Source organism: Natator depressus, chromosome 4 (genome assembly GCF_965152275.1).
Source record: "Natator depressus isolate rNatDep1 chromosome 4, rNatDep2.hap1, whole genome shotgun sequence".
Lineage (NCBI taxonomy): Eukaryota > Metazoa > Chordata > Testudines > Cheloniidae > Natator > Natator depressus.
This window is the reverse complement of record NC_134237.1, coordinates 24,608,866-24,630,539: the sequence shown is the minus strand read 5'-3', so window position 1 is coordinate 24,630,539 and position 21,674 is coordinate 24,608,866. Positions and strand designations below refer to the sequence as shown.

The 21,674-nt window shown below is 37.9% G+C and overlaps 1 protein-coding gene across 24 annotated transcripts in view; it reads right to left on the bottom strand.

Moving 5' to 3' along the window:
* The window catches only part of PDLIM5 (PDZ and LIM domain 5), a 185,022-nt gene that overhangs the window by 66,279 nt on the left and 97,069 nt on the right, over positions 1 to 21,674 (bottom strand). For 14 of the 24 annotated variants that reach the window (XM_074950615.1, XM_074950635.1, XM_074950611.1 and 11 more), the window contains 7 exons: positions 21,091 to 21,133; positions 19,024 to 19,466; positions 11,923 to 12,095; positions 10,916 to 10,952; positions 8,626 to 8,655; positions 4,768 to 4,902; positions 3,822 to 3,923 (listed from right to left, as the gene is read on the bottom strand). In XM_074950615.1, the coding sequence (XP_074806716.1) occupies positions 3,822 to 3,923; positions 4,768 to 4,902; positions 8,626 to 8,655; positions 10,916 to 10,952; positions 11,923 to 12,095; positions 19,024 to 19,466; positions 21,091 to 21,133 (963 nt within the window). Of the gene's footprint in view, positions 1 to 3,821; positions 3,924 to 4,767; positions 4,903 to 8,625; positions 8,656 to 9,264; positions 10,262 to 10,915; positions 10,953 to 11,922; positions 12,096 to 12,458; positions 12,477 to 14,909; positions 14,927 to 19,023; positions 19,467 to 21,090; positions 21,134 to 21,674 lie in introns of those variants that run through there. The other 10 variants (XM_074950624.1, XM_074950629.1, XM_074950627.1 and 7 more) reach the window with 9 other exon arrangements.

The following is a 21,674-nucleotide window of genomic DNA, read 5'->3' as shown; positions in this document are numbered from 1 at the left end:
TGTTTTTATCACGTGACTCCCTCTCTCACACCACTCTGATAGACCATTTGAGTCCTATGCTGCTGCAGCTGTTCTAACCAGCTCCCACTTCCACAGTGAAGAGGAACCTCAGTGGTCCAACTAAACGGAGATTACCACTCGGTGACTGAGTCCCCATGTTTGTGCCCTAAGGGGAACGCTGTCACCATCTGCTCATACCAGCACCGAAAGAGCAACTTCCTTATGTGGTCCCTGTGGGTCACTATGGTTTATAGACAGCCTCGAAGATATCAAGGAAAGGGAGTTTATTTGATTGGTGGGCTGATACTCTAGTCTTATCTCCTTAAACTTGGCTGGTACATGTGGACAGAGGGGAAATGGGCTGAAACTCAACTCTTTGTATTGGCTTCTCGGTAGGAGGAAACTTCTACAGGTGTGGGTTGAGGCAATACTATCTTTGTCCGTTATTCAGAATGGTTCTCGGCTTAAAGGTGAAATTAGATCAATTGTTGTTCCTGGATTCTCGGACAGCTGCTAGGGATGCTATCATCTACAACAGGAGACTTGGAAGCTGCAAACCTGCTCTGATACTGACCTCAAAAGAGTAACACCCGTAGCTTTCCCAAGTAAAAATCACTGTAATGGACTCTACACAGCATTATACTTGAAGTCCAGCCGGAAGTTTCATTTGGTGCAGAAAGTAGCTGAGTGGGGTGTGCTCTCAGAAACACAGGTCTATGTTCAAAACTCTGTCGTGGTTTCCTCATCACTTCTAGGTCCAATTCATAGTGTCAGTAATTATCTCTAAAGCCCTGATTGACTGTGGTAACTCGTTTTTGAGAGTCTGCTTTGCAATGGGTAGAAATTGGCTGGGTTACACGTGTTGTCAGCTCCTCGGGTAAGACTAGTGCCAGGCTCAGGGTTCTCATTTGAGGGAGTCCGACCTTTGGAATTCACTTCCTCTTAGCCATTTGCTAGAGTCTGAGGTGGTAAATGTCAGGGAGTGAAACAAAGCCTGTTATTACCATTTAACAACTGGCATGTTTTTCTGTTTATTTCCTTTATTTTTTGGTTAATTTTGATAAATTTGTTTTGAAGCTGTGTCCACTATGAAGGCATAAAGATATGTAGGGGATAATAGTGGAAGCTTAAGATTGATCATTTAGGAGAGGCTTATGTAATTTATGCATTTAAAAAAACCAAAATATTTAAATGTGCTGGCACTAGGTAAATAAATAATATAAATACCAGGCAGCAGCATCCTCCCTTCAAGAGCCTTGAGTCGCAACAGAGAACACACAGAACCTATTTCTTTAAACAATGGCTGCCACAAAAAACATAAAAACCACAAAAATGCTGCTCACATAGAATGTTTGAGAATGGTAGTTCTATACTTGGATCAAGGTATTAATACAGAATGGTACACTGTATTTATTTCAAAATAAAAATAGTGCTTATATAGTGCTTTGTGTCAGTTAAGGTTCAGAGCTTCACTATCTTTTAAATATCGTCATAGCACCCCCGTGAGACAGACAGGTGCAATGACCCCCATTTTAACAGATGAGGAACAGAGGCACCGTGGGTATGTTTACGCTGCATTTAAACACCTATTGCTGGCCTGAGTCAGCTGGCTCAGGTGGGGCTTTAAAAATGGCTGTGTGGACATTTGGGCTTGGGCTGGAGCCTGGGTTCTGGGATCCGACACAGGTCTACACAGCCATTTTTAGCCCCGCAAACCCAAGTCAGCTGACCTGGGCCAGCCATGGCTATGCCATGGGCTTTTTATTCAAGTGTAAATGTACCCAGAGAGACTAAGTAACTCACCCAAGGTCACAGAGGAAGTCTGTGGCAGAACAGGAAATTGAACCTTGGTCTCCCAACTCCTACGCTAGTGTCCTAGCCACTGGATATTCCTTCCTCTCTAAAAGACGGAAAAGGGTAACAGAACAGATCAAAGTACACATCTTAATCATACAGCACCTACAACGTCTGCTTCCACCATTAGGACACTGGCCAGCTACTAGTGAGTGATCTAACTGCAGTCTATACACTTAGGGGGAAGACTAATAATTTCCATTCATGTTAGAAAAGTGGTCATGTCGAAGAGGGTGTGGAGGAATCTCAGGATGTTTGCACTCAGTATCCTTCATATTTTAATGCAGAGCCAATATTATGGCAAGAACACAGCAGAATTAAAAAACCCTGAGCATAATTCCCACAACAATGACCATAATGTACTCTTTCACTCAAGAACACAAAAGCACTTAATGAACCAATAAGTCCCATGCATAGGTGTTACACCTATTTTACATGTGGCTAAACTGAAGCAGATAACTGAAGTGACTTGCCCAGGTTACGCAGTGAACAAACAACAAAACCACCGATTTCAGTAAAACATTTTACTACAACATCATGGTGCATATGGTACAGGAACAGCAGTGAAATGGACATATTAGAAACAGAAGCACAAGTAATAAAAAACATGTTTTATGGCTGCTAACCCTTGTTAAAAGATTGTGAAAAGGATGGAATCAGCAAGTCAGTTAATGGAGTGTTGCCGGGTGGGGGGGGGGGTGTTTGTTTGTTTGTTTGTTTTTAAACTAAGGGAGGTGAAATCTGCTGTGTTATTGAGATACCAACAGATTCCATGAGATGAGCTTCCTAAGACAGAAGTTATTACAATTCAAAAATAAGTCTTATAAGAGTCATCCAAAAATATTTCATATTAGTTTGTTTTAGAGGTAAACATAACTATCAACTCCCAGGCACATTGTAACAACCAGCCAATCGACAAAAGCCACGTCTTTCAAAATAACAAAGCTGAAGAACAGAGACCACATTCCCTGTTGAAATCTAAAGCTCAAAGGCCTGTATGAGGTCATACTTGATGACTTCAAGTTTAGGCTTTGGAAGAAGACCATGAGAATAATCAGGCTCCAAAAGCAAGAGCCCGCCATAATTAATTCCCTACCACTTACAACAGAGTAATCCAAATTCTATAGAGGCTATGGGTCAAGAGTAGTTATACTTAAGGCTATGTGAACCGTGGAATTGTCCAAGAAAAAAGGGTCCATTTTTATCCTTTTGATTATCTTTTGCATCAATCTGTCCATACCATACAGATAACAAAAATAATTCAATTGAATAAATTTAGGATAATGTACAAAAAATGATAGGCCTTGTTTGGTGTTTGTTTTCTCTTCCAGATAACTGGTGTTTATTAGACACAGAGCCACACACCCACACTATTAGCTTATGAAATTCAGTACATCAGTGTAACTTATATAACTTATCTTTAAGGAACAACATTTTTCAAAATTTTATTTTCTCTTTCTAAACCCAAAGATGACCTCCAAAGAGAGTCTACAGTCTGCCAAGAAAACATGGTCTAAATAATGCCAATTAAGGTATCCAAGGTCAGTGATTGGAAGTTTGCCATCTCTCATTTCATCACCACATAGCAGAACATGCCTTAAAGAGCACACCATATTTTTTCAATATATTTAATATAGTTTTGCCTCAGTGGGAAATACATTTGAATTAACTCTCAACTTATACATTAACACTTCATTGTTATCAATTATAGCAGGTCATGGGAAGGGTCACCCACTGACAAAGTAGATCTTTCTGAATTGTTTTACTACATAGTATGTTATTTCTTATTCCAACTAGTACTGGTGAAGTGTTCATGGGCCTGATCGATATTTTTCTGCTCTTCTTTCCCCTCCTCCTACCATGCTCAGAAAACTGGTGATGTCCAATTTAAATGAGTGACAGAGAAACATGGCTAGTACAGATTTTCCTGTTATAATTCGCAAGAGTACCACCGGAGAATCATTTACCTCCCTTGGGGTGAACTTGAGACATGATCAGGAAGTCTGGGAGAGGGAACACTGACAGGTGAAGACTTGGCTAACGGCGAACTGTCTGACGTAGATTCTGGTCTGATGAACAGTTTGCATATCATTCAAGGTAACAAAATCAAAATCAACACAAAAAAAGATGTTTAATCTACATTTAAGTGGTATAATAAAGATATGTTAAAATGTGAACAAAAATATCAATATCTTGAATGGGAATCAGGGTTAAAGTGAAAGTCAGAGCTGAGATGAGGCACAATTTGTGTGTGACTTTTCTTGACTTTGGTGAAGACAGAAACGTGTACTGTTGCTTGTAAAATCAGCAGATGGCCCATTATTATATTTACAGAGATGAGACATACACATTTAATATCACTCTGCATAGCCTGATGGGGGAAAAAAAACCTTACAGTAAATACTAAAAATGAGAGTCTCAGAAGTTCTAATTTGGGCTTCATGTAAGTGTTTTATACCCTTTCATTGTGATTTCTTCATTCTAGAAAACTAGAAGAAGTCGTTTGCTTTATGCCACCACTCTGCCATTTACTTTGGGTGCTACAGGAATTGAGCAGCGTGGGGTTGGACCTTGAAGTATAATTTTTAACATTTTCTCCATATTATGCCTCCTGCCCAGACATGACTGAAGTAACTGCAAATGTGACATTTAATGCAACACAGGTCTTTTGTCTGAAGAGAAATGCACATGACATTTCTAACTGCAATGTCATTTTGTGACAGTCAAGTAGGAGTTACAAGGTGAGCGTGTTAACATACAACACATTTGTCTTCCACAAACTTTGAGCAAGTAAAGCTACCTACGTGAGAATGTACTCTATTTTTAGTATCATGCAGATTTAAATATCTTAAGTTTCCAGTCTTAAGTGATATCAGTGTATTTCACTGACTTAGCACTGACAGAGAAGCAGACCTCATAGCTGGTAATGGTGTTGATGGAGGTTCTGATGCAGGCGTCATTTCAATGGTCTGAGTAGCTACCGAATGTTTATTTAGATCTAAAGAGGAATTCTGGGCTTCTATTCCATTTGGTAGATCTACAGACACGCTTTACAGATAATGATAAAAAAAAAATCACATGGATGGGGTTGGAATGCATATATGAAAATTTAGAATTGACCAAAAGTGGGATCACTATTTCACTATGGATAGAGATTTGCTAATCTAAAAATCCAGAAAATCTCTACACAAACCTGCTCAATATTACTAACAAATCTAACAGTGACCAACTCAAAATATTTCATGGATTTGGGGGTAGCATGATAATAAAGATCTATTTTAAGTTTAAATTTCAAGCAAATTGACCAAAAAAACCAGTAGTACAAGGAGCGATTGATGATCTGAATATATTACATTTATAAAAACAACAGTGAAAAACATTCACCAGGGTTCACTCAGTATTTCATTTGTGTCCAAAATTATGTTCCTCAGCATCAAGATATCCAGAATATACTTGAAAATGGGAAAATTACTTTATTACTAAATGACAAGTTGTAACCCAACAAAATCATTGAATGCTTCCATGGAAATATTTAAGTGTTATTTGTGTATTCTACTTTAGGTACAACTTTCCATGAACACTGTTACTCTCTCCAAAAGAAAATGCATTTTTATCTACCTAGCTACATACAGGGATGGATGAAAATCAAAATATTTGGAAGTTGGCTTTCGAGAAAGTTTAAAAAGCTTGGACATTTATCTGAAGTTTATTCACAGCTCTTGAAATTCTTCACCTTTCTTTGATTACATCCCCTTTGCCCAGGCTTGTTAAGTTTCGGCCCACCTCCACAATAGTTGCAGTCAGTTCTTATATTAAGGAAAAAAAAATCAGGACACTAAGTATTTTCCCATATCACAGGAACAAAACGCATTCTGAGGCCTGATTTGAATCAAGCAGTGAGCTAAATCCAGATCATCATAGGGACCTCCGACTGGAAACTCGTCTGTCTTTTTGAAGGTTAAATGTACACTTGGAATCAAAGTGGGCATTAAGGTACATTATTCACATTTTAAAATAAAAGCAGTCTAATGTTTCTCCCAACAGTTTTTACTGATTTCAATTTTTTTTAAATTAAGAAATGATGAAAGTACGACGTCGTAAGTGTGATCGGAGGGAAGAGACATCTGGGCATGGAACATGTATCATGCCAGTCAAGTCTGTGAGCAAAATATCTTCAAATACATTTGATGAGAGAATGACCTCAGAGGTCGGGCCCTTTGGTTTGTCGGAGAAGGTGTTGTTACTTTAAAGACTAGAAAGCCAGAGAGTTACTTGCTGCATGGAGGCAGCTCCATACCCATACAGCATGGGGATGCTGACCCATTCTCACCCGACCCTCAGGTGACTTGAAAAGAAGCAGACTATTTATGTCCACATCTGTACAGTGGAGGCCCCTTTTCCACCTGGACGAGGATGAACACTCCACCTGTTGAAATTGGGGTGGGGGTGGCTGGTGAGGAATTTTCCCCCTCACCTCCAGATTAGCCAAGGTGAAGTAGCTTTTTTCACCTTTCCCAAGGCAAGCTGGAGGCTTGCAAGGGGTGGGGTGGGGTGGGGGGGAAGAGAAGAAATAAAGGGGGTTAGACTATGGTGTTGCAACTCATTATATAAGCGTGGGGCGGATTCCCAGTGAAAGTACTGCATAGGGAACAGATATGGTGATCACGTAAAATGGATTGGGAAAGGATTTAATGAGGTACTCTTTATAGGAGTGGAAACAGGGGTGGTTAGGGGCTCCTATGACTGTTACGGCAGGGAGTCAAGTCCCCCCCCCCCTTAAACTTAATCTGAGATGGGATGTGTGTGGTGAGGCCCCAGCAGCAGGGTGGCTGCCAGCAAACCTCTGGGTATATGTAAAGGACTGTGGAACTATCAGTTTCAGAGTAGCAGCCGTGTTAGTCTGTATCCATAAAAAGAAAAGGAGTACTTGTGGCACCTTAGAGACTAACCAATTTATTAGAGCATAATGCTCTAATAAATTGGTTAGTCTCTAAGGTGCCACAAGTACTCCTTTTCTTTTTATGGAACTACCTGCGCTGTACAGTTTTACCGACTAGGCATTCCCAGACATTTAGTAAGAAAGTTGCGACCTGTCCAGTGTCTCCTTTCCTTTTTCTGGTATAGCCGCACAATGAGGGTAAAGAGAAGAGTAAATACACTGAAAACATTGCTACAGAGCATTTAAATGAGTAGACTGTGGACTTTTGCTACTCAAGATCAATGGAGATCAAACTGATCACAGGGACAGTACACGGGCTGACTAACCTGTTCATCCACTGAGAAATTAAGGTGCTTACTTTAAATTAAGATGAGCTCTCCTGGCTCCCTTGTTCCTATTGTTGACAAACTATGGAAACACTTTTGAACAGATAGTGGGAGAATGTGGAAAATAGGAGTGAGACTTTCTGGCTAGTGAAGGTGGAACAGACTAAATGGAGGCAGGAAGGAAAACAAAAGATGGTTTTAAGAAAAACATTAGAAGTCTTTTAAAAAGATTGATAGGTAGTTTGCATAGTTGTAATTCTAATTTAGAAAGTCTGAAAAAGTTAGGAGATGAAATACACCATTCAACCCTTTATATTTTCTAAGCTAACAAAGGTGAAAATCAGTACTTTTAATTTTTTGTTCCTGTATTTCCTTTTTTTTTTTCCCCCAAAAAATTGAGAATAGAAATTAAAACTACTAATATAAGAACAGCCACCAGGGGGCCATACCATATGGTTCTAATTTTGAAAAAATATGCAGGATTTTTGCTGATCTAGAAATTTGTTTCACAGCCCTGAATACATTTTTGCTAAAGTAACTTGCTTTAATGAAGTGTCATCCAAATATTTATATAGCAGCATGCCATAACATATTTCCAGGTGGCCAGTGATTTGTAAATCTAGTTTTCTGGGAAATTCTTATGCTTTGGGGAATTCTTCTTGAATCTGAATATACTTATCACTGGACACACCACAAGGATATTTTTAAGACTTGTGGGCTTTGTATATTTATTTTATATATATTTTATATATTTATTTTCATGCTAAACAAATCTATGTTCTAGATGATTGCAAAATCATTTTTTCCATTTCTTATTGAAACAACTCCTTCTATTAAGAGCTAAATGCTAGCAAGATAGATAAAATGGCAAATAAAATATCAACAGGAAAATATTGTCATTTTATATGAATGTTTCAAAAAAATACATACTTTGAAGATATTGTTTGACTTTACTCCTAAAGAATGCATTACAAAAGGGGCCATAAGAAGTCATCTTATCACACTTATTTTTTACTGTGTTGCGTACAATCTGTAATAACGTTCCCGCCCTACCATACATAAAAAATGATTTAAACCAGCAAAACAACTTTAATACAATGCTTAAAATTCATATTTCTGAACGTACATGTTCTAGTTCAAATCAATAATCATAGTGTGCTGTATGTGCATTGAATAACGTGCATAGTTTTAGTAAAAATGTGACACACAAACAGGTATTTGAAACAGAAGAGAAATTATAATTTGATAGAACTGCCAAGGCAGTTCATTTCCAATTGACAGATTTTTGTCATCAGTGAAACTGTGATAGTGAATTATTTTCCCTGAAAGTCATTATATGGTTTTAATGTAAAACAAATCAAACCATGAGTGGACATAACTGTTTAATTCTACCATGTGCTGGATGCGAATTCTTCTGCAGTTTTATTGGTAATTTGATTCCTTATATTGTGCACTCTTATGTTTCCACACAAGTGACTGTTAGCATTCAGACAATTTAGCAGTTACCTGGGGTCTCCATTTTCTGTTTGACTCTCCCTAAAGATAAGATGACAAACACAGTGAGCTACAGCCTTTCTGAGCTGCAGGAATGTTTATTATGGCAAAGTAATGCTTTTGAAGAGGAAAAGCAAACTTCAGAATATTAGAATGTTTTTAGGATTTAACCTCTCTGCAATAATTTGTTCAAAGGAAGGGCTCTATTTCTAGAACCCCCAGTTCTCTACTTTTAGAAAACCCTAGTTGATATACTGAAAATTTAAACAAAGTGCTATATAACTTATAAGTACGGTACTTCATTTTCCTCCAAGATTAACCTTTTAGGTTCGGACTTTCTGTACTTCAGTAGGTGTTAAAAGCTTACAATTAGTTTGTTTAAACGAATGTGTTCTAGGCTCGCATCACATACTTCTATTTGGGACAGCAAAAAAGATCAGTCACTTCATAGCTTGATGCAGGATCCCTTACAAATCTAAAAGATGTAATAGACAATTTTTAAAAGGAGATTTGGGAAAAATCCCATTCATTTATTGTACAAATATTGATGGCTCTTGCACAGCTCGATCTGGTTTTATTGTCTCGTCTCTTGTTTCAGTTAGATTATAATAATACTAGAAATACAGCACTTCTGAATGAGAGGTCTATGTACAGAGTCAAAAGGCCTCAAAGAAAAACCAGAAAAAACCAAGTTAAAAGCAGCTTTTATTAAAATACTCTTCAAACGTCAAAAAGTCTAAGTTAACGAGTGTCTCTACTATAATACATTATATTACAGGATAATAAGCGTTACCATCATAGGGTACCGAAGCTTCTATAAAACACAAAAAACCCTAAGAGTTTCACCATACAATAAATAATCACCACTGTCTACGACTTCATCTTATTCTCATTTGATGTTGCATGCTGAAGCTCTTGCATGTGCACAGCAACATTTCACTCCTCTTTTGTATAGTTTTTCCCATGGTATGGATGGGACACCTGTTTAACAGGCTCAGTACTTGTACTGCACTAAGATTTGCAATAGCAGCAAAACTCCTTTTGGCGGGGAAGCCATTTGACTTCTCCCTCTACCATTTAAAAACATTTACAACCCACTCTAAAATATTTCTGCTGAACTTCTATTGAATTTAAAGAAAATTATCCTAGAAAGTACAAGAGTTTCAGTGTTTACAGGCTTCTTTTTTCAAGCAACACTGAATACTGCTCTTTTGCTCATCTTTCTAACAACCTACAAGAACTCAAACTCAGCAACACAAATGAATCCTCCTTGTCAAGAAAGAACCTTAATAGCCACCTCCTCTACCCACTTGAAGACTCAGTCACCTAAGTCACTTTGTGTTGATTTGTGTATGTTTGTTAACTACTGATCAGCACAAAAACACACTCATCTCATTCTTTACATATCAGTAGGAAATGGTTAGAAAAGTATAGAAAAAGCTAGAGTTTCTCTCATAAGAAAGCTAATAAAATACTTTTTTTTTTTTGCGCAAAGCATTTGGAAAAGAGAAAAGGAAGAAAAGGTTTGTGTTCTGTTTTTGCAACTTGGGTAATTCACTGGACATTAAGGACACGTGCTGAGACGTCATGGTGCCAGTCACGTAATTTTGTATATTTTGGGCTAAAGATCTGGATGGGAATCTTTTCCCTGTGGAAAGAAGTGATAGAAGAAATGTAAGAAAGGAAAGAAACATGCCTTACAATTCAATTCACAGGAACTGAAAACATGCCATCTCCATGCACTACTTACAGGCCTACATATTTTCTCATCTGTCTTTTAAGGCCTCATCCAATGCCAAATGAAGTCAATACAAAGACCCCAAGCTGAATCAGGTATTGGACTGGGCCTTTAGCACCACTTTGAATAGCATCATTTTGAATAGCATAATTCTTCAAGAGCAACAGAATAGCAGCTATCTGTTCAAATCTTAGAAAAAGTTAATCTGATCTCCTATTACAAGCCAAAAATGCATGGCTAGATTCAAGACAAAACATTACATTCATCTGTTTACAAGCTACCACCAGACAGAGAACCAACTGTTACATTCACTGAAAAGTTCCAACTCCTGTGTAAACCTTATTTTCACCGTCTTGTATTAAGCTCCTAAATAAAAGCCAATCACAGCACACAAAATATTGATTTTACATGCTGGTTCATTTATAACACACAATTTTAACACAGAACAACATGTAAAAGTTTCTAGAATGTTACACCAATGCACCAAACTGCAATATTACATCATCAGTTCAAAACAAGCCATGCAAAATATTGAATACTCAAAATACAAACAAGTCAACTTACTTAGTTTTCTTTGTAGTCTCAGTTTCTGGTTCTTTCACTGCAATGAAATAAGAATTTTTATATTTCTAAATGGTTACTTTGAAACAATTGAATTAAGGTTGATCTTCCTCAAAAACAGGGCCAATAAAATCTCTGCATCATACTATCATGCATTTTGTACATGCCAAAGAAAAACAATTTTATAATTTTTCAAAAAAGGTACTATTTTTTCATTTACCTCAACCTGTAAAGCCACAGAGCCAGATTTGTAAAGGTATTCAGGTGTCTAAAGCTGCAGACAGGTGCCTAACGGGATTTCCAAAAGTGCCTAACTCCCATGAGATTTCAATGAAAGGTAAACACCTACACACTTCCAGAAACTCCTGTCGGTACCTGTCATCATCTTTACGCATCTAAATATCTTTACAAATCTGGCCCTTAGTAACATAAATCCAAACATACAGAAATTACAGGGAAAGAATAATGTTCACTAATCACGTTAGAAGGACTTAAATTACAATGGCCCTATTATTCCATGTTATGTTATGATTTTAAGATTTGGTATCTTTCGCTCTTCTAAGGCAGAAGCAAATGCTGTACTGTTCTGCTGGAAGCTCCTGTTTTCAACAGTAAAACAAGCCAGTGTGATTTTGAGTGGAAATTTCTCCATTTGGTGGTGGTGGAGGAAGGGCAGGAGGGACATTTTTCTGACAAGCTGATTTAAGGGTAATATGGTAGTTGTTTTAAAGAGACCCTGTCAGCTTGGAATTTAGTCAGGTCAAAAAAAGTTGAAGGCATTACACCTGCCCATAATCCCCTCTCTCTTTTGCCGTGTGGAGGGTTCACACGAAAAACAGGGTAACTGACGACTGATTTGATGATCCAGGGGAAGAAATGTTACAAATTGGATTAGAGAACTTTATTAGTTATTGTTTCAACATCGTAGAGCAAGTTCAACCAGGACAGCGTGCAAGTCCATTACCGCTACTTAACCTTATCTAATGCTGCAATACCAAACGATTACTCACTGTGTTCAGTGCCGGTGATTTGGGCAAGGATCCGAAAAGAACGTGATTGGGTAGTTCCTGTCCTTGGGTGCCAGTCTTCAGTATCTTCAATCAATCGTTTTTTGCTGGCATCTCTATGAGTGGGTGTGTGGTAAAACTCTGTATAGGTATCCACAATGTGCTTCCTTGGTGGACTATTTCAACAAAGAATAATTGTAAGGGGGGGAAAATGTGAAATTTCATCAGGAAATCTTAAATTTTGTCATTGTCACAATGGCATTGAAGACTTCATCATGCACTATCAAGGTTTGTAAGAACAGCTTCTGCATTTGGGTGCTGATCTGCTTTTGTAAACGCTACTGCATACAAAGTGACATGAGCTCAGAGATATACACACAGATTCAAGTCTACTGCTTGCAAAACAATTCCATGAATTTAGTAATTTAAGTCAGATTTACTAGGAAACATTTAAAATATTTTCTACAGTCACTATTGTAAGATACCAAACAGCACAACTCAGCATTAACACCATGTTATATACATTTTTAAATATTTACCGTTTAGGTGGGTTTTTCCTTATAATTGAAGGAATCAGACAACAGAAGAAACAGTGTTCCCGTGTGAACAGGAAGGAGAGAGGAAAAGAAAAATAAGTAAAAAAAAGTAAGAAAACTGAAGTGACAGATATGGGTATGTCAAGCGATAAAGTGCAATGAAGCCAATCACTAGTGACGTTTCAGAGTAGCAGCCATGTTAGTCTGTTTCCGCAAAAAGAAAAGGAGTACTTGTGGCACCTTAGAGACTAACAAATTTATTTGAGCATAAGCTGTAGCTCACGAAAGCTTATGCTCAAATAAATTTGTTAGTCTCTAAGGTGCCACAAGTACTCCTTTTCTTTTTACTAGTCACATTGATATCCTGCTACAAAAAATTGGTTCTGTGCAATGTCCATGATTTCTTGGATTCCATATAGATCGACAGGTAAGAAAAAAGTAGTCAAAATGTGGCTTTTTTTTGCACTCTCTGAAAAGTAGTATATGTAATGCTGGTGAAGTGTAATGGGCTAAACAGCCTTGGAGAATGAATTCCTTGCTTTGTTCACAGAGATAGAGATACACCTGCCTGTTAGGTGTACCTCAGCTCTGCTCTGGAACATTTAGTGCTGCAGCTACAAGGATGAAAAGATAAGAAATGCCATGCCTCCCAATTGAATTTACCAACCAAGGTGCCAGTTGTGGTGGTGGCTGTTGAGCTATGGATTGCTGTCCCATAGGAAGTATATTAAGGGTTTGTCTACACAGCAGAGCATTGCACTCTTTGGGGATATGATTTATTTTACATACATCAACCAACAGCCATCTGTTATAGTAATGTCTTGCATTATCAATCAGGGCTGGCTTGGAAGTGGGAATCCTAAAGGTGTAGATGGAGTTTTTCAAAGGCACAAAGGGCAATTAAGTGCCTGACTCCCATTAAAAGTCAATGGAATTACAGTAACTGTATCTCAGTTGTACCTTTGAAAGTTTCCCCCATAATGTTCCATATGCTATTACCAATCCCTGAGCTATCAGTCTCCCAGGGATATGGAGTTTTTAAAACTATACTTTCAGGAACTGTGGCAAATACATGGTGATGTTTCACCATTTTGGGAAAGTACCAAAGGGGACTGATACTATAAGCATCCATTTTAAAAGTAACAGTTTATTTTTGTTTTTACATACTGTATAGGAGATGTATAATGCCAAATTAACTCCTTAGATATGGCATGGCAAAACTGCAAAAGTGGAAAAAACACCTGTTTGTATCAATGTCCTTCTTAATTCGTTTCACATTAAAAAAAGCTGCAAAATATTGGATAAGAAGGCTATTTGTTACTAACTTCTCAAAAAAATAAGAGCCAGGCCTATTAAATAAATTCATTAGTCAGCAGCTAAGTTACAGCAGCAAAGTACAGAATGATGTGAAAGGCATTAATAGAGGACAACATATAATAAGAAAGAAATTATATTAGTGATGTACTTACACCTCATCAAGGTTACTGAAGGAGAGAGGGGTATGGTAACAAAAGAGACAATGGAATTTCCAGGATGACGGAGTAACAGGTAAGAAATGCAGACAAATGAAGTGATGTGACAAGAGAAAGTTAATGGAAAGAATTAAACTGGAAAATGAAAGCTTATATATGAAAAGGTGTGAATTTAACTGCAAAATGGAAATACAGAGATAAAATACATGCTAATGAAATGCACATTAATAAAGAACACAGGCAGCTAAGTAGCCTTACATGTTTGTTAAAAGCTAAATCATGAAAAAATGTTCTGCTCGGTTTTCCCCCTCATTTTCTTTGCTACAGATGAGACTCCTTCCCTTTTTTAGAGTTTGAGGATCTTTATGGTAATTACTCAGGGAGGCACAAGAGGGTGCCAGAGCCAAAGAAAAAGACATCCAGACAGGCAATTCAGCAATCAGCTCAGGCTAGCATTTTGTATTTATTTGAAGGCAGGTGAGCGGGGAGGAAGAAATGTCATTTTTAAAATCAGAATAAAATCGTTAGTTAATTTGAACACATGCAATCTAATAGCAACAGATTTTATATATACATTGTATTTACTTACGTGTATTCTATATATCATGCTGATTTAACAGCCTGATGCCCTTCAACCCCCAAGCCAAACACTTCTCTAAAATGTAGTTAACCCCCCCTACAGCAGCAAGTTATATGACCAATATCATGAGGTATACAGCAATAGCACGAAAAAAAAATCAGTACACACATGAACACCACACAGATATTTGTGACAAAGAAATGCTGCAATACTTAATATGATGAAAAGCAAAATCACACCATGTTCAGTGTACACCAAAACAAATTACTCCATTAAAATGTGGTTATCTGAAAAGATTAAATTGCTTTACAAAATATTAATTTTGCACACAATAATCATACATGCTGGTTATTTCAACAACATAAACCACCATAATGCAACTCCAGTGCTGTTGATACTAACTTTGTCACTGTTGTTACCTGCAAAGGAAGAGAGTATTTAAAGCATTATCTCAATGATTTCCTTTCCCAATACTTTGGAGAATCTTCCAAGTTCAAGTTCTGGTAAAGCTTTGCATCATCTAGGGTCAAGCTGAAATTTATCAGGAACCTATAAGAGAAAGTTTCAGCCCAACCCACTTGGAATGGAGTAAGAACCTGAAGCAGTCTTTCCTGTTTTAAGCAGCAGGCACATTCTCATGCGTGAGCTGGCAAGAAGGTCTTGGTAAAAGCACAATTACATACAGCCACAGGAAGCAAAAAAGCTCTCCCTTTAAGCCATGGCTAAGAAACAGAAAACTGACCTCTCTTTTCCATCCTACAGTGAAGGCAAAGCAAATCAGGAAGCAAACTATTTGGTAAGGCTGCAGTTTTGATGTTTAGTAAGGTTTTCACCAGGTTTCCAAATGTCATATTTTGAATCACTGCACCACATCAATATTTCCACAAAGGGAAATAGAGAGATGCTAAGTTATTTTATTCAAGGCTGTCTCTGAATGCCTACATAATAAAATCACTCATCAGCATCATCCAGAAGAAGTTAGTATTTTGGAGAAGTTCCAGATCTTGAAACATTTAAGAGTTGTGCGAGTAACTGATTTAATCGGTTCGCTTTGGTTTGACCTAAAATGAAATGTTTGGCTAATCAAAAAGTTGAAAAAAAAAAAAAAAAGATTTTTGGTTGAGCAAAATGTTTTGTTTGACCCAAAACTGAATGACTTATTTTGATTTTGAGCTTTCTAAAGAAAAACTTTTTAAAAAAGAAAGGAAATTTCTTAAATGAAAAGGTAACTAGAAATTAAACATTTCTCGGTTTTTTGAAATTTAAAACTGCAACAATTGGGTGAAATAGACACACATTTGCAAAATATTTTGGTCGATGTAAAGATTTTTTGCTGAAAAAATGCTTTTGGCCAAAAAATTTGCACAGCTCTGCCAGTTGTGTTGCCAGGTTGGCTCAATGAACTACAGCTGACAAGTTTTAAACTATAGTTTGGAAGGGAGGCAGTGATTTACATACTCTTGAAATGGCTGGGGGCGGGGACAGGGAGAGGGCGGAGAAAGCAATCAGTCCCTCATCTGTAGGTCTATCAATTCACCCAACCACACTTGAGTGCCAGAGTTAAAAATCTGAATGCTTCTCATTCCTCTTGTTTGCCTCCTCCCTTTGCCCCAATTTTAATATTCTATATCATGGATTCTGAAACTGGGGGTTGGGACCCTTCAGGGTGTCGTGAGGTTATTACATGGGGGGGTCGCGAGCTGTCAGCCACCACCCCAAACCCCGCTTTGCCTCCACCATTTATAATGGTGTTAAATATATAAACAAGTGTTTTTAATTTGTAACAGGGGGTCGCACTCAGAGGCTGCTATGTGAAAGTTTCAGAATCAATACAAAAGTTTGAGAATCACTGTTCTATATTCTGTTTTTATACACACCCAGAATAATATTATTGTTTCAAAAATCTGAATCTACTATACAATGAGAAAATACCCACAAGACACCACGTAGCCAACTCTGCTTTTAATTAAGAAGAAACTGACTTTTTAGCCATGGGACAACTTGACTCTGATTTAAACACAATGGGCTAGATTCAGCTCTCATTTACACCCGTGTAAAAACCAGAAATTGACCCACCCCCCCTTCACTTCAGTTGAACAGCACCTGATTTACATGGGTTTAAGTGAGAGCAGAATGTTTCTGTAAGTATATTCTGCTCATCAGTTACAACAGCAAAAAACTATCACTTGCTCACAGTTATCCCCAAGTTCACTCACTACACGTAGAGTGTGATGTGATATGGGCTACGAAAGCCTTTTGTAAACAGACTGAATTACTCTAGTCTAAATATATTTGTAAAAATGACAGTGTAAGTTCTCTCAGCGTTTCTTCACCACTACACCTCTTTCACTCGTAAGCAAATTCTTCTTATACGAATAAGGGTTTGCTCAACATTTCAAAAATATTTTGAGTAGAGCAAAGTCCAACAAGTGTAGAGCTTTCTACTTGCCCGACAATACTGTACATCTACAAGATGAACCACACCCTTTTTTATTATTAAAAAAACAGAACTGCTGAACATGTGTATCAGAAGGGGTTTCATTTCAGATGGTCCCGTTATTTCAAACTTGCATCCTTCTGTTATTTCAACAATTACCCAACAATTCTGGGTTAAGCAAGGAAGAACTTTACTTGTTAATTAGTATGGTGACTAAGCAAGCTGAAAGTACTGTTACCTAGACAGATGCAGATGTATATGCTTTTGTCATTTTCACTTTAAGGCTTTAAGATTTTTACAGTGGTGCTTAATCAAGTTGTAGTCCAAGTATACTGTACTGTCGCCCTCTATTATAATAGAGAGTATACTTTCACAACCTCACTAAACCTTTTCCAAGTTCCCACACTAGAATTTTCTGCTAAGATTGGCAGGAAGACAGGAATTTCTTCACTAATCAGTTGACATTTTCTTCACATAGTATTCTTTTTTCACTGAATTTATTATTATGCACTTATGCTGCTCAAGGAGCCATCCTATCTTGACTGCTGAAGTGCTAATTCTAGGCCTGCAGCACTACTTCCCTGAGAGAGAGCTGATTTTGAGATCAGTCTGTGTTTTTTTCAGTGCTAGTTACTGTAGCTGAAAGCCCGCTCCCTGTATTATTCTTCCAAAAAGTACCCTTCCTGGAAGTATATGGATGGTTCACCAGAGCCTCCTAGTATGGAGTGAGTCTTCAGGACTGCCTGCTTTTTCCCATTTTTAAAGCTGTGTGGAATAATGCCATCATCTGTTTGAAAGAGTCTTAAAATTGCCATGACAACAGTGTGATATAAAATGCATAAGGCCTGCATTACATGAATGAACATGTGGAAGAAATTTGTTCTGAAATATAAAAAGGAATATATATGTAATTAGCTCAATTATTTGTTCTTAAAGTGGAATAATTGAAACCATAGTGCTGTACTTTAGTTCAGATACAGATGACTCTCTCTTTGTATGTTACTACTCAAGTTCAGAACCAAATTCATAATGTACCAGAAGAGATTTGCATCAGGACCACATTTTTGTTATTGCTCTTCTGATGACCTCTGAACAAAAGTGGAATAATACTTATATTTACTAGCTTTAAAAGTCTCTGGTAATGATGCAAAACACTTCTTGAACTTCACAAATTAAGTTAAAGTTGTAAGAAAGCAAACTAAGTAAAATACATGAAAACAATTTTTTCTTCAAAATGTAGCTTTATGTGCTTGATTTAAAGACTTGCGGCACATCAGCAATGCCCAAAACTATCCCGATAGTGTCTTTAAAATGTTAAATTTCAGCCGACATATTAGTGAGTGTTCAAACTTTCAAAATATCTAGAGGTTGCCTTTTTGACAATTCTGAATTGCTAAAAATATTCAAACACTTGAATTTTAATGCTGGCTTTTTAAATTAGATGGACACACTTCTGCATAACTGAACTTTCCAGGAAAGCTGCATTAGAACCAATGTAAAACTAGATTCAGTTCAAATTTGATCTTATCCCCATACCAACATTCTAATTTCCTGTATGTAGCAAATATAACAAGTTCTAGATTTTGCCTTCTTTCCCAAACTCTGGATGAAATGCTTTAACTTGCACTATGTGGCCATCCATTGCCAAGTTTATTCTTCCTTAGCATCCGATTTCTGGTTTTCCCCAATTCTAGATGGCCCTTCTCGACAAACTGCCTCGCATTTTTTGGGTGCCTGCTGCTTTCTTTACCATGCCGGGACTGAAAAATATACTACTGAGCTTGCTATAAAGTTCAAAACGCATCAAATGAATGATTGCAACTGCCTTTTCAACAAATCTCATATGGTTCAACTCTATTACAGAGATTATACTGCAGACACAAGATGCTTTTAGAAGATCCTCTACTAAGCTCACTTTATACCTAAAGCCAGCCCATTCACATTTATCTTTTTCACAGAGATGTTCTGTGAAAAGAACCCAACTCTTCCAAGATGCGTTTTGTCCCCTTAAACACAGCCCAGTAAATTGTCTGGAAGAAAAGTCCCTCATAGCAAACAAAGTGCCCTGAAGCCACCTACCCATTTTGCTGTTTATTGTCAACCTGGCTCTCTTTGAATCCTCTTCTTTGTCCCTCTGCCACATCCTGGGCATTGTCGTTGGTATACGTGTTCAGGGTTGTATTGTATGTGTTGGGCTGCCATGGGACATTAACTGCAGCTTTAGCAGCATTCAGTGCAGGTGAACGCTGGTCAGTACTGGATTTGGCATTAACATGCAGTCCAGATGCAATGAATAGGGGAGGAGTGACAGTGGCCAATGGTGGAGGGGAAGCACATGACGGAACAGTCACATGGGCTGGGGTGAAGGCAGATGACGGTGATGGAATGGAAGTGACTTTTGAGGAAGATACAGCTCCAAATGGCCTTGGTGTCTTATTGTAGGCCATGTTCACTGTGGAAGTGACTTTGGGTGCAACAGCAGATGCAATAGGCACAGGCTTAACTACTTCTTTAGGTTCTCCCTATATAAAATAAAAACAAAAACATACAAAGCACACCAACCACATGCAAAATCCTGAATAGACATTTTCATTGGAAACAGAGAAGGGAATTCCCTTTGCTTCAAACCAAGACAGATGATATGTTTTGCAGTAAAAAAAACTTCACTTGTACTGTATTGGCAAAATATGGATACATGACACATGCATTTTTGGAGACGGAAGGATCCTAACATACACAACAAACTTAGAAACCCTAGATATTAGCTACTCTTATCTCATGCAAGATATCCTTGCTTCAATAAGGTTTAAGGATTAAACAAAAGACTCACTCAGATGTAAAGGCCACCAGATTACTCATATATGGTATGAAAGTTTGCTTAATAAATTTTTAAAATTCAAATTCCATCTCAAACCAAATTCAAAACACACACACACACACACACACACGGAATATTACATTTTATATCATATGTAGCAATTTGCTGCTTTGTCAAAGGATATGGGGCAGTGATGAGCTGGAGCCAGTTCGCACCGGTTCATGGGAACTGGTTGTTAAATTTTGAAGCTGGTTTAGAACCGGTTGCTAAAGGGGTGGGGAAGCTCAGGGGGGACGGACAGAATGTGGCCTGAGGGACCATCCTGTCTGTCCCGCCTGAGCTCTCAGCTGGGGAGGCTCCCGTGTGAATTTTTACTGTCCCGGCAGCACTCCAAGCCTTCGGCGGCAGGTTCTTCACTCGCACCGGGTTTTCGGCGGCATTTCCGTGGCGGGTCCTTCAGTGCCGCCGAAGACCTGGAGCGAGTGAAGGAACCAGTTCTTGAGCTTCTGGCAGCTCATCACTGGATATGGGGTACATGAAGTGGTATTTCAAGGGGCACAGCAGCAACTGGCAAACAGCTGAAAAGGAACAAGCCATATACTATGAAGGCTATTATTTACTTTCTGGTTTTGGTGATGTGTGTTTCAGAGATGGAACAGAATTCCTCAAACGCCTTTAGGATCTGAGCGGTGTAGACTGTTCTCATGCATCTGTCCTGTAAAGACTTCCTACCTGCCTCCATCTGGTTAAAATATTGGAAAAAGAATGTGAACCTGATGTTTTGCAAGGGTTCTAAAATTTAGAATATATAGTCTTGCCTAAAAGTATTTTCCAACAGTGCGTGAACTCTGAAGGGTTCTCCACTACTGGGAAGAACTCTGATGAACTGTTCTATACACTTTTATCAAGCTAGGCTCCTTTCAAGAGCACAGAAAGGTTATAGCTTCTCTTTGGAAGAAAGAACAGTGGTTTCTCCCTTCAGGATGGGTCAATGCTGCCATAAAGGCGATCAATAAGGTAAGAAAAAATAGTTAGAAAATAGGTGTTTGGGGATGAAAAAGCTGGAAGGTAATATATATTTATTGCTTTTTAATTGTTAATCACTGTACTCTTGCCCAATTTTTTTTTTTTTTTAAGACCAATATCACTAAGAAAAGCACTCTGATTTCTTGGTATACAAGACCTTTACATAACATAGGAAAACTCAATATGTTGTGCTAAAAGAACAGACTGACTACTAGTGTGTATCAAGAATCGAGTGAAGGAAGTGCAGGAACTAGTGCGACACACTACACCTCTGGGTAGAAATTTAAAAAAAAAAAACATACCTTTTGTACAGGAACAGGATCGGGCTTTGGTGCAGAGTGCGCTCTAAAATAGAAAAAAACATGCACAAATTTAAAAATACATGTACTTTATTGCTAGGTTATTGAAATACTTTACCTGTTAAAGTATATTTATCTATCTCCTCCCCCATTAAATGTGGGTGAATTTTCACTAAGCTTAATTATTTCCTGCAAAGAAAGTGAGATTACTGGATTTGAGTCTACAGTATTGCAGCTAACATATGACGAAAAAAAATGAACAAACTGGATTCTCTTACTCCAAAACAACATCGAGGGCCCACCAAAACAAAACAGCCAACCATACGTAGGAGTGCAAGAAACTACACAAGTTTCAATTAAGTTTCCTTCAGATTGATCACTAAATGGCAGCCATGACAATTGTATGGCCAGAAATGTCACAGGTTGCTGCAGAAACACTTTATGTTACCTCAGTATACATATAACAAAGGGCTCATATATGCACTTAACGCTTTTGGTTTTTCAATAAGAACAAGTAATATACAGAAGTCATTTTGATCTCTGTTTAAGTTTTAGATTAAACTACAATCTTTTCAATGGCCATAAGC